General features: G+C 49.6%; 1 protein-coding gene across 1 annotated transcript in view; it reads right to left on the bottom strand.

Moving 5' to 3' along the window:
* The window catches only part of NOSIP (nitric oxide synthase interacting protein), a 25,048-nt gene that overhangs the window by 2,258 nt on the left and 9,651 nt on the right, over positions 1 to 13,139 (bottom strand). Inside the window, exons 2-4 of the mRNA XM_017882034.1 lie at positions 2,663 to 2,733; positions 1,998 to 2,103; positions 620 to 1,018 (exon numbers count right to left, since the gene is read on the bottom strand). Of these exons, the coding sequence (XP_017737523.1) occupies positions 620 to 1,018; positions 1,998 to 2,103; positions 2,663 to 2,732 (575 nt within the window). The 5' untranslated portion in view covers position 2,733. The remainder of the gene's footprint in view (positions 1 to 619; positions 1,019 to 1,997; positions 2,104 to 2,662; positions 2,734 to 13,139) is intronic.

Here is a 13,139-nt window from a genome sequence, read left to right as displayed (position 1 = left end):
AACAGAATCTCTGTTTGTTGCCCGGGCTGAAGGGCAGGGGGGCCAGCTCAGCTCACTGCAACCTCTACCTCACGGGTTTAAGCGATTCTCCTGCCCTGTGTTCCCTGGGAAGGGGTGTTTCGGGGGGCCCCCCGTCCCATGTAATTTTTTTTTTTTTTTTTTTTTTGTATTTTTAGTAGAGACAGGGTTTCACCATGTTGGCCAGGCTGACCTCTAACTCCTGACCTCAAGTGATCCGCCTGCCTCAGCCTCCCAAAGTGCTGGGATTACAGGTGTGAGCCACCACCGCCGGCCCATTTAGCACATCTTTACTTTTTTTTTTTTTGAGACGGAGTCTCGCTCTGGCGCCCAGGCTGGAGGGCAGTGGCCGGATTCAGATCACTGCAAGCTCCGCCTCCCGGGTTTACGCCATTCTCCCGCCTCAGCCTCCCGAGTAGCTGGGACTACAGGCGCCCACCACTTCGCCCGGCTAGTTTTTTGTATTTTTTAGTAGAGACGGGGTTTCACCGTGTTCGCCAGGATGGTCTCGATCTCCTGACCTCGTGATCCGCCCGTCTCGGCCTCCCAAAGTGCTGGGATTACAGGCTTGAGCCACCGCGCCTGGCCAGCACATCTTTACTAAGGACCTAAGCCACAGGGGGGAAAACTCGAAGTCCAGAAGGGAAAGTGGGCATGTGTCAGATAGCCACATGTAGAGTTACAACTATGCCAAGTGCTAAGAGAAGAGGTGACTGGGGCAGATCCAGGGGACTGGCAGGAGCTCAGAGGAGGCAGTACCCGGGCTGAAATTGGTGAGGAGGATTTGGCCGGAAGCAGGAGGGGAACGGTGTACCAGGCAGAGGGAACTGAGATTGGAGGGCTCCAAGTGGCTCTGCCTGTGAACTCAGACTCAAAAGCTCCTGCCTGCCTGTGCCTCCTTCTCCCCATCCCCATCACCTTCATCTGCCGGGCGATCTCCTTCTTCTGGTGCAGAATGTACTCCAGGATGGCCTCACGCTCATACAGGTAGCCATCTGGGCTGCAAAGACAGGGTGCAATGAGAAAGAAAGAAAGTGATCCTCCCGCCTCGGACTGCTGAAGTGCTGGGATTACAGGCAGGAGCCATCATGATCAGCCCCAAGTTCAATTATTTGCTAGAATTCACAGAACTCAGCAAAGCTGTTATACTCATGGTAATAGTTCACTGCAGTGAAAGGATGCAGACTAAAATCAGCAAAGGAAGAAAGCACATGGGGCAGAATCTAGTAGAGGCCAGATTTGAGCTTCCAGCTGTCCTCTCTCAATAGAGTTGCAGGGAAAGTGCTTAATTCTCGCAGCAACAATGTGTGCCACATATTGTTGCAGCCAGGAGTTCGAGACCAGCCTGGGCAACAAAGTGAGCTCCCCTCTCTACAAAAAACAAACAAAAAAGCCAGATGTGGTAGTGCACACCCGTGGTTCCAGCTACTCAGGGGGCTGAGGCAGGAGGATCACCTGAGCCTGGGAGATCGGTGAGCCAAGATCTCATTGTACTCCAGCCTGGACAACAAAGTAAAGACTCTGTCTCAAAAAAAAAAAAAAAAAAAAAAAAAGAAAGAAAGAAAGAAAGAAAGAAACTGAAGGTGGCCTTGGGGGCCCTGATCATTACTGTCTTCTACAAAATATACCACTAATTGAGCACGTATTTAGTGCCTGGACTCAGCACCTGTTAAGCCTTTATCCTACCATCACAGGCAGGTCATGGGAAGTATCTGAAGGTGAGCTGCTCTGATGGCCTTGGCAGTGCTCTAAAAGCCCTACACCCCATTAGGAATATGTTCCTTTCCATCTGTTCCACATTATGAAACAGACACTAGGATCATGCCCATATCCCAGGTAAGAAAACAGAGGCTCTGAGGATAAACTGCTCGTCCAGGGTTCCCTGGCTGAGCAGGTGGCCAGGCCCACACACACAGCCTCCTCCTGGCGGTTCCCTTGCCCTCCCCACGTAGACCTACCCATCCCTGTTCCCAGCTCACGTGACAACAGGATCGTGGCAAGGCTGCAGGGACAGACAACAGCAGTCGAAGTCCTTCACGGCATCCCGGCTCAGTCGAATGTTCTGGGTCCCATAGCCTGAGGCCGCTGGGGACAGAGATGGGCAGAGTGATGGAGGGGCAGAGCGACAGGAGATATGCCCATCTCCAAAGCCCCAGAGAGAGAGGCAGAGAGACAACGTGGTGGTGGGGGTGGGGGACTCAGAGAGAAACAGGCAGTTGGGAGCCGCTGTTTGTGTGCTGGGGCCATGGGCTGAACCCACAGGGAGGTGTCAACCCTGGAGGGTGAGAGGCAAACAGGCCTGGTCACTGAGTGGCAGCTCAGTGGAGGGGCTGACGGCTGACTCCCCTCCACCCTTCTGGCTGTGACCAAGCTCCAGTGTCTGTCCCTCTTTGGGCCTCAGTTTCTTCCTCTGGAACATAGGGTAACAACAGCGCCATCCCTGACACTCTGTTGGGAGGAGTGAGTTCACACGCAGAAGGCAGGGAACACAGTGCCAGGCCACATGGGGGCGTGGGATCACCCGGCTGTTGTTTACATGGTCATGGCCATCAGTGTATGTCGGGGGCGGGAGAGAGACATCCCGCACGAGGGGAGATGGTGACTCCAAGACACATCCATGCCGCGCCCTGCCCTAGCCCCGCACCTGTGTCCTTCTTCTTCTCGTGGTAGGTGTAGACGGCCCCCGCGGTGCAGTTCTTGCCATGCCGTGTCATCCTAGGGAGGAAGGGACAGTGGCAGGGCTGTGGTGACCGGAGGCAGGCAGCACAGGGAAGACCTCTACAGCCCTCAGAGCTGACCTGCCCCCTCCATGGGAAAGCGGAGGTGGAGAAGCGGGGTGAGGTGGAGGAGAGGGAGGGCACGTGGTCGCCAGGCCTCCTCCTGGAAGTCCCCTTTCCAGACTCACCTAGACTCATTTATATAGGAAAATAGCACCTTTACCAACAGAATTCTTTGTTTGGAGGGAAGAGGGCGGGGAATCAGGGTTCAAATTCTACCTACTACTTCAGATTAGCTGGGGTGGTGGCTGTGCCATTTAATAGAGGTGGAAAAAAAAGACACCAACGGGGCCACTATTGTTGATGAATCCGCTCCACCTTCCCTTCCCCTCTCCTATCTGTAGGCTCTGACTGAGGCCAAGGCGTGGACCAGCGCAGTGATTGGCTCAAGGCTTGGCACTTAGCCAAGGCTTGACCCAATCACTGCCTGCCAGTCCACTAGCGATTGGATCTAGCGTCTGTGATTATATCTCAGATCCACTAATCAGAGGGCAGGTCAGAGTAGGGCTCTGTGTCTAGGGGAAGAGCTACCTCCACTCCCACTGCGGGTAAAGGAGGAAGAGAAGACCCCAGAATCCTAGAGCTCAATTCAAAAAGCAAAACTTTTTTATTCTGTAAGTTTTCAAACACATACAAAACCAGAATAGTGTAAGGAACCCCCATGTACCCATGTCCTGGGGTCCAGCAGCTGTCAACATTTTTGCCACCCTACTTTGATACCTTTAATCATTCCCCATACTTGAGTGCAAGCCCCACCCTTTTAAAAGACTTCATTGAGACATAATTCACATACCATAAAATTAACCTCTTTTTTTTTTTTTTTGAGACGGAGTTTTGCTCATGTTGCCCAGACTGGAGTGCAATGGCATGGTCTTGGCTCACTGAAACCTCCACCTCCCAAGTTCAAGCGATTCTCCTGCCTCAGCCTCCCAAATAGCAGGGATTACAGGTGCCTGCCACCACACCTGGCTAATTTTTTTGTATTTTTAGTAGAGATGGGGTTTCACCCTGTTGGCCAGGCTGGTCTTGAACTCCTGACCTCAGATGATCCACCCGCCTCAGTCTCCCAAAGTGCTGAGATTACAGGCGTGAGCCACTGTGCCTGGCCCCTGCATGCTTTTTTATCCCTTAAAAGGATTCAGAGCCAGGCTCAGGGCTCACGCCTGTAATCCCAAAATTTTGGGAGGCCGAAGCAAGAGGACTGCTTGAGTCCACAAGATAGAGATGAGCCTAGGCAACACAGCAAGATCCATCTCTATTAAATTTAAAAAGAAATAAGTTGATGGCCGGGTGCAGTGGCTGACACCTGTAATCCCAACACTTTGGGAAGCCGAGGTGGGGGCGGATCACGAGGCCAAGAGATCAAGATCATCCTGACCAACATGGTGAAACCCTGTCTCTACTAAAAATACAAAAATTAGCTCGGCGTGGTGGCACATGCCTGTAATCCCAGCTATTCGGGAGGTTGAGGCAGGAGAATCGCTTGAACCCAGGAGGTGCAGGTTGCAGCAAAGGAAGGAAGGAAGGAACTAGTAACATATATTAGTCTCACTCATTTCTAAGTTGCCACCTAAAAATTCTCCCAAGCTGAAACAGTTGCAAAGGATACAGTTTCCAGCAATGTAAATGTGTAGCTAAATGGAATCTAAACACTGTAATGATTTGAGACCATTTCAAAAACGCAAGAAAAAGCTCTGCTTCAACAGCAAAAAATTGTACATGTCCTGTTTTCTCTTTGAACTTGTATTTCTGTTCCACTTCCCTCTCTGCCACCCATTTTTAATCTAGCATCTTTTTTTTTTTTTTTTTTTTTTTTTTTTTTTTTTTTTTTTTTTTGAGACCGGGACCTGCTCTGTGCTGGAGTGCAGTGGTACAATCACAGCTCACTGCAGCCTTGACCTCCTGGGCTCAAGTGATTCTCCTGCTTCAGCCTCCCGAGTAGCTGGGACTACAGGCATGTGCCACCACGCCCAACTAATTTTTGTATTTTTAGTAGAGAGGGGGTTTTGCCATGTTGCCCAGGTTGGCCTCAAACTCCTGGACTCAAGTGAACTCCTGGCCTCCCAAAATGTTGGGATTATAGGTGTGAGCCACCGCGCCTGGCACATTCTATCTTTTGTGCTTGGAAATTCTTTTGTTTTGAGATGGACTTTTGCTCTTGTTGCCCAAGCTGGAGTGCAATGGCGTGATCTCAACTCACTGCAACCTCCGCCTCTTGGGTTCAAGCAGTTCTCCTGCCTCAGCCTCCTAAGTTGCTGGGATTACAGGTGCACGCCACCACACCTGGCTAATTTTTTGTATTTTTAGCAAAAATGGGGTTTCACTATGTTGGCCAGGCTGGTCTTGAACTCCTGACCTCAGGTGATCCACCTGCCTTGGCCTCCCAAAGTGCTGGGATTACAGGTGTGAGGCACTGCACCTGGCCTGAAAATACTTGCTTTAGTGATCACCCTGTTATATATCTCTGCAAGAAAAAAAAATATGGATAGGAAATCCTTTTAAACATTTCCCATCGTTCCTAGGCTATAAGAGTCCAATATTCTTCTAGCAGCGGTTCTCAAAGTGTGAGTCCTAGGACCCAGTGGTCCCCCAACACATTTCTAGGGAGTCTGCAAGGTCAAAACTGTTATCTTAATAATACTAAGACATTATTTGCCTTTCTCATTCTCATTCTCTCACAAGTACACCAGAGGCTCCATGAGGTGTGATACTGCAACACTAAATTAGTAGTAATTTGTTACAACAATGATAGGAAACTAATATAGTCACCAGGGAAACGCACATTAAAACTTCACTGAGGGCTGAGCGCAGTGGCTCACACCTGTAATCCCAGCACTTTGGAGGCTGAGGCAGGCAGATCACTTGAGGTCAGGAGTTTGAGACCAACCTGGCCAACATGGCGAAACCCCATCTCTACTAAAAATACAAAAAGTTAGCCAGGCACGGTGGTGCGCGCCTGTAGTCCCAGCTACTGGGGAGGCTGAGGCATGAGAATCACCTGAACTCGGGAGGCGGAGGTTGCAGTGAGCCAAGATCGCACCACCGCACTCTAGCCTGGGGGACAGAGCGAGACTCCATCTCAAACAAAACAAAACTTCACTGAGATACCTCCCCCCACACACCGCAAGGGCTGCAATTAGACAGAGGGGTGCAGGCAAGGACACGGAGCTACTAGAACCCTCATGCACTGCTGGGGGAGTGCAGACAAGCACAACCACTTTGGAAAGCAACTGTCAGTATCTACTGAAGCCAGGTATATGCCAATCCTATGAGCCAGCAATTCCTCTCCCACATATACACCTAACAGAAGGGTACTCCTGTTTACAAGACACATATACTGCCCTATTCTCAATGGCTCATAAACTAGAAACTACCCCACCCCTGTCAGCACAGAGTAGATAAAGAAACTGGGCCATAGTCATATAATGGAAACGCCCAGCAATCAGACACAACAGCCTACTGTCATACCCATAGTATAGCTGAATCTCACAGACACCGTGCAGGCCAGACACCAGACATGCAAAAGAAAACTTACTGTATGGTCCCATTCATGTGAAATTCAAAAACTCACAAAGTAATTATGACATTAGAAGTTATGTGTGGGTGGGTGTGGTGGTTCGCACCTGAAATACAAGCACTTGGGGAGGCCAAGGCAGGAGGATCATTTGAGCCCAGGAGTTTGAGACCCGCCTCAGCAACACAGCAAACCCTTGTCACTATGAAACATAGAAAAATTAGCTGGGCATGGTGGTACACGCCTGTAGTCGCAGCTACTTGGGAGTCTGAGATGGATCACCTGAGCCCAGCGAGGTCAAGGCTGCAGTGAGCCATGATTGGGCCGTTGCACTCCAGCCTGGGAGTCAGAGTGAGCCCCTGTCTTAAAAAAAAAAAAAAAAAAAAAAAAGTCAGGTGCCTTTGGGAGGCGGAAGGTGGGGTAACTGGGAGGGGCACAGGTAGCCTCTGGGAGGCTGGGAATGTTGTTTCTTGATCTGGGTGCTGGTTACATGGGTGTGTTTGCTCTGAAACTCGCTGGGTTAGACAGTTATGCTTGCTGTACTTCTGGGTACATGTTATAAAAAGAAATTGCCTGGGCACCATGGTGCACGCCCAGCCAATTTCTTTGGCTATAATCTCAGCACTTCAGGAGGCTGAAGCTGGAAGATCACTTGAGCTCAGGAGTTCAAGACTGGCCTGGGCAACATATTGAGACCCCATCTCTACAAAAAAAATATATAAGGTGGGCGCAGTGGCTCGCGCCTGTAATCCCAGCACTTTGGGAGGCCGAGGCAGGTGGATCATGAGGTCAGGAGATCGAGACCATCCTGGGCAACTCAGTGAAACCCTGTCTCCACTAAAAAATACAAAAAATTAGCCGGGCGTGGTGGCGGGCGCCTGTAGTCCCAGCCACTCGGGAGGCTGAGGCAGGAGAATGGCGTGAACCCGGGAGGCGGAGCTTGCAGTGAGCTGAGATCTCGCCACAGCACTCCAGCCTGGACGACAGAGAAAGACTCCATCTCAAAAAAAAAAAAAAAAAAAAAAAAAAAAAAAGAAAGAAATCAATGGTGGCTCCATCTTGGACATCATTCCCCCTCAGCCCACCAGGCACGTCCTTGGTCTCTATGTGGCTACAGATTCGTCCCTGCATGTGCGACTCTTGGATTTGACACCTGTGGACAGACATCCTTGTCCATTATGACAAAGCAGTTTGGTACCCAATGTCTAGTGTGTGTCCAAGGATGTTTTTCAGATAAATTCTTTTGTTCTTTCTTTCTTCCTTTTTTTTTCTTTTTGAGACGGAGTGTCGTTCTGTCATCCAGGCTGGAGTGCAATGGCATGATCTCTGCTCACTGCAACCTCTGCCTCCTGGGTTCACGCCATTCTCCTGCCTCAGCCTTCTGAATAGCTGGGACTACAGGCGCCCGCCACCACGCCCGGCTAATTTTTTGTATTTTTTAGAGCAGACAGGGTTTCACTGAGTTAGCCAGGATGGTCTCGATCTCCAGATCTCGTGATCTGCCCACCTCGGCTTCCCAAAGTGCTGCGATTACAGGTATGAGCCACCGTGCCCGGCCTTTTCTTTCTTTTAAGACAGGGTCTCACTCTGTCATCTAGGCTGAATGCAGTGGTGCAATCATAGCTTACTGCAGCCCCAAACTCCTGGGCTCAAGTGATCCTCCCACCATAGCCTCCCAAGTAGCTGGGAATACAGGCATGTACCACCATGCCCAGCTAACTTTTTATCCAGACGGAGTCTTGCTATGTTGTCCGGGTTGGTCTTGAACTCCTGGGCTCAAGCAGTCCTCCTGCTTTGACCTCCCAAAGTGCTAGGATGACAGGGTATGAGCCACTGCACCCAACCCTGCTTTTAAGATAATTTTTAAAGTGGAATCACTGGTTCAAAGGGTGTGTGCATTTAAAATGTGGTTAGAGGCTGGGCTGAGTGCAGTGGTGTTTACAACTAATTGATCACAACCAGTTACAGATTTCTTTGTTCCTTCTCCACTTCCACTGCTTCACTTGACCAGCCCAAAACATATATATACACATATACATATATACACACATACACATATATACATAATACATATATACACATATATATACACACACATATATATATATATATTTTTTTTTTTTGAGACAGAGTCTCACTGTCGCCCAGGCTGGAGTACAATGGCATGATCTTGGCTCACTGCAACCTCTGCCTCCCAGGTTCAAGCAAATTCTCCTGCCTCAGCCTCCCGAGTAGCTGGAATTACAGGCAGGCGCCACCACGCCCAGCTAATTTTGTATTTTAGTAGAGACAGGGTTTCGCCATGTTGGCCAGGCTGGTCTTGAACTCCTGACCTCAGGTGGTCCACCTGCCTCAGCCTCCCAAAGTGCTGGGATTACAGGCATGAGCCACCATGCCCAGCCAAAAAAATTTTTTTGCTAGAATTTACTAGTTGCTCTCCATACAGACTGCACAGGTCTCTATACCTCCAACAGCATGAGAGAGTCACTCCTCAAAACTTTGCCACAGGGCTTCCTGGGACCGGCTCTGAGCTGTGCCTGGGTCAGCAAGCGACCTCCTGCACTGTGCTGTGGAAAATGTGGCATCAGTGAGAGACTGGGAGAAGATATTTGTAATGCCTACAATCGACAAGGGACTTTTTTATTTTTATCATTTTTATTTTTATTTAACTTATTTTGAGACAGAGTCTTGCTCTGTCACCCAGGTTGGAGTGCAGTAGCACATTCTTGGCTCACTGAAACCTCTCTGCCTCCTGTGTTCAATCGATTCTCCTGCCTCAGCCTCCCAAGTAGCTAGGATTACAGGTGCCTGCCACCAGGCCCGGCTAATTTTTTTGTTTGTTTTTTTTTTAGTAGAGATGGGGTTTCACCACGTTGGCCAGGCTGGTCTTGAACTCCTGACCTCAGGTGATCCGGTCGCCTTGGCTTCCCAAAGTGCTGGGATTACAGGCATGAGCCACTGCACCCTGCCAACAAGGGACTAATATCTAGAACGGTCAGTTCTACTATAATGCATGCATTCATAAAAATCACAGCAATATGCAAAATCCTGCAGTCAAAACCACAGGGCTCACAGAGAAAACAGGATTGTGTCACAATCCTTGTAAACTTTGTCAGTGATGCTTAAAGAAAAAGACAAGAACAGAATACAAAAGGAGAGAACAGTTTTGCACAGGCTAGGTGGTTAAGACATACCAACATACTCCAAAATATATGGCACTTGACCTTGACAAAGACTTGAAGTTTGTTGTGGCAATGGGTGTGGGGTGGAGGGAGCAGCTTGTGAATTACTGTGATGTGGTGGAAGGAGGGTTATCTGAGATCTGATGGAAAGTCCTAGTACCAGATGTGGATGGGTGTGGCTCCTAACACCCGGGGAACTGCGGCGGTGGTATTTGTTTGAAGTGCCGTGTATGTGTGCTTTGTGTATTCCTACACACACACTTATAGCAAAGTGCAGTTTCCTGGATCCACCTTGGATGCGCGTAAGCAAATGTGAAATTGGTGTTATGCTCAAATTGTTCCCTGATATATCAACTGCATTGGAATAAATTCACATTTTCAAAATAAGCATTATAGTAGAACTGATGGTACATGAAACTTCAGTAAATCAAAAAGAAAATAAAAGCCACTCCAATAGAAAGATGAGTAAAAGAGGCTGGGTGCCATAGCTCATGCCTGTAATCCCAACACTTTGGGAGGCCAAGGCGGGAAGATTGCTTAAGGCCAGGAGTTCAAGACCAGCCTGGGCAATATAGTTAGACTCCATCTCTTAAAAAAAAAAAAAAAAAAGGGTTGGCCGGCCGGCGGGTGGCTTGCAAGGGGCCTGTAATTTCCCAGGCACCTTTGTGGGAGGGCCCGAGCAACAGGCGGGATTCATGAGGGGTCAGGGGGAGGATGAGACCCCTCCTGGGGCTAATACGTGGTGGAAACCCGTTTCTTTCTACTTAAAAATACAGAAAAAGCGTGTTTTTTTTTTTTTGTTTGTTGTTGTGGTTTGTTTGTTTTTCTGCCTGTGTCTGTTTCTACTCGGGTGTTATGTCTGAGATGGTGTGTATATGGCGTTTAAACCCGGGGTGGTTTGTGTTGTTGTGTCTTGGCCAGTTTGATGCCTGGGGGATGTCCGGGCACTGCGACTTCCTAGGCTCTGGGGGTGGCAGTGTGTTGTGTTGTATTTGGATTCCCCGTCTTTTCAAAAAAAAAAAAAAAAAAAAAAGAAAAAAGTTTTATTATTTTTTTCTTGAGAAGGAGTCTTGCTCTGTCACTAGGCTGGAGTGCAGTGGCATGATCTTGGCTCACTGCAGCCTCTTGGCTCACTGCAACCTCTGCATCCCAGGTTCAAGCAATTCGCCTGCCTCAGCCTCCTGAGTAGCTGGGACCACAGGCGTGCACCACCATACCCGGCTAATTTTTGTGTTTTTAGCAGAGATGGGCTTTCACCATGTTGGTCACACTGGTCTCGAACTCCTGACCTCGTGATCTGCCCGCCTTGGACTCCCAAAGTGCTGGGATTACAGTTGTGAGCCCAGTGCGCCCAGCCTGGGAGGATCATTAAATCATAGTGCTTGATGAGAAAAGAGTAAAACAAGAGCTCAATACCATGTAGGTACAGGAAATCTACAGGTGCAGACAATTATACTTTTTTTTTTTTTGAGACGGAATCTTGCTCTGTCGCCCAGTCTGGATCGCAGTGGCACAATCTAGGCTCACTGCAGGCTCCGCCTCCTGGGTTCATGCCATTCTCCCGCCTCAGCCTCTGGAGTAGCTGGGACTACAGATGCCTGCCACCACGCCCAGCTAATTTTTTTGTATTTTTTTTTTTAGTAGAGACAGGGTTTCACCACGGGGTTTCACCATGTTAGCCAGGATGGTCTCGATCTCCTGACCTCTTGATCCGCCTGCCTCGGCCTCCCAAAGTGCTGCGATCACAGGCATAAGCCACCGTGCCCAGCCTACAATGATACATTTTAAAGAACACTTGGCCGGGTGCGGTGGCTCACACCTGTAATCCCAGCACTTTAGGAGGCCAAGGCAGGCGGATCACCTGAGGCAGGAGTTTGAGACCCGCCTGGCCAACATGGCGAAACCCCGCCTCTACTAAAAATACAAAAATTAGCCGGGTGTGGTGGCAGGCACCTGTAATCTCAGCTACTCGGGAGTCTGAGGCAAGAGAACCGCTTGAACCCAGGAGGTGGAGGTTGCTGTGAGCTGAGATCGCGCCATCGCACTCCAGCCTGGGGGACAAAAGCAAGACTTTGCCTCAAAAAACAACAACAAAAACACTTGCGGGTCGGGCGAGGTGGCTCACGCCTGAGGCCAGCAGATAACCTGAGGTCAGGAGTTTGAGACCAGCCTGGCCAATATGGTAAAACCCTGTCTCTACCAAAAATACAAAAATTAGCTGGGTGTGGTGGGTGCCCGTAATCCCAGCTACTTGGGAGGCTGAGGCAAGAGAATCACTTGAACCCAGGAGGCGGAGGTTGCAGTGAGCCGAGATTGTGCCAATGCACTCCAGCCTGGGTGACAGAGACTAGTCTCAAAAAATAAAGAATAAAAAATAAAGAACACTTGCAGACAAAAGGCTCCACATTACACATATTGGTTGTATTCAGGAAAGATTGTCTCCTGCTCTCAAGTAGGCTGCAAGTAAGATCCAGAAGTTGGGGTGGGGAGCACAACCAAGGGGCCCCCCCCCCCCCATGTAAAAAGCAACTTCATCTCTATCGCCCCCTTCTGGTTGTTTTGAGAAACTTGCCTTTCCCATTCAAAACTTGAAACACAAACCTCTCGGAGCTATGGAGCTCTCTCTCCCCCTACTGGCGTCTTCTCAGAAGCCACTCTTTGGGTTTTATGTATATTTACACAGAATCAACGCAAAGACCTTTACAGTTGGATGCGTTTTGACAAATGTATACACCCTTGTGACCAGGACCCTATGGAGATACAGAACCTTCCTACCACCCTAAATACCCCCTCACGCCCATTCCTGATCAATGTGCCCCTTGAGGCAGACAGGGCTGCTTGCAGAAGGGGACCTTGATCAAATACCCCAAATTGACCCAGGGTCGCCTCCACGTGCCAGGCTCCTCCTCCGGCTTCCCCCTGACCGCCAAGCTTCTCAGTGAACGTCCAGCACCTGTTGCCTCCCCTCACTCACCTGCCACCCGCTCCCCAGCCCCCACAACTGCTACTCATGAAGGTCACGGTGACCTTCTCATGGACACATTCCCCACTCTATTCTTAGTTGTCAACTCCCTTGACTCTCTGCGGTATTTGGCTCTAGGCACCTTGGCTTTCCCAGAGATGAGCTTGCTGGCTGTTTTGTGGCCAAGAACTGAGGTTTCAACACAGATGGGAACAGTTTCCCTCCAAAAATGGGAGGAACAGCTACAGAGGGAACATTTAAACTTTTTTCTTTTCTTTTTTTTTTTTTTTGAGATGGAGTCTTACTGTGTTGCCCAGGCTGAAGTGCAGTGGCACGATCTGCAACCTCCACCTCCTGGGTTCAAGCAATTCTCCTGCCTCAGGCTCCCAAGTAGCTGGGATAACAGGCGCCCACGCCCAGCTTTTTTTGTTTTTATTTTTTTAGTAGAGACAGGGTTTCACCATGTTGCCCAGGCTAGTTCTGAACTCCTGACCTCAAGTGATCCTCCCACCTCGGCCTCCCAAAGTGCTAGCATAATGGGCGTGAGAGCCACCGCGCCCGGCAAACTCTTTGATTTTTAAAACTCAGTGATTTTTAAGATCCTGAGACCAGGCTAGGCATGGTGGCTCACGCCTGTAATCCAAGCACTTTGGGAGGCCGAGGCAGGCGGATCACGAGGTCNNNNG

The sequence above is a fragment of the Rhinopithecus bieti genome, unplaced genomic scaffold (genome assembly GCF_001698545.2).
Source record: "Rhinopithecus bieti isolate Rb0 unplaced genomic scaffold, ASM169854v2 scaffold_12070, whole genome shotgun sequence".
Lineage (NCBI taxonomy): Eukaryota > Metazoa > Chordata > Mammalia > Primates > Cercopithecidae > Rhinopithecus > Rhinopithecus bieti.
Note: the sequence above shows the minus strand (reverse complement) of the source record. Positions and strands in the feature narration are given on the sequence as shown.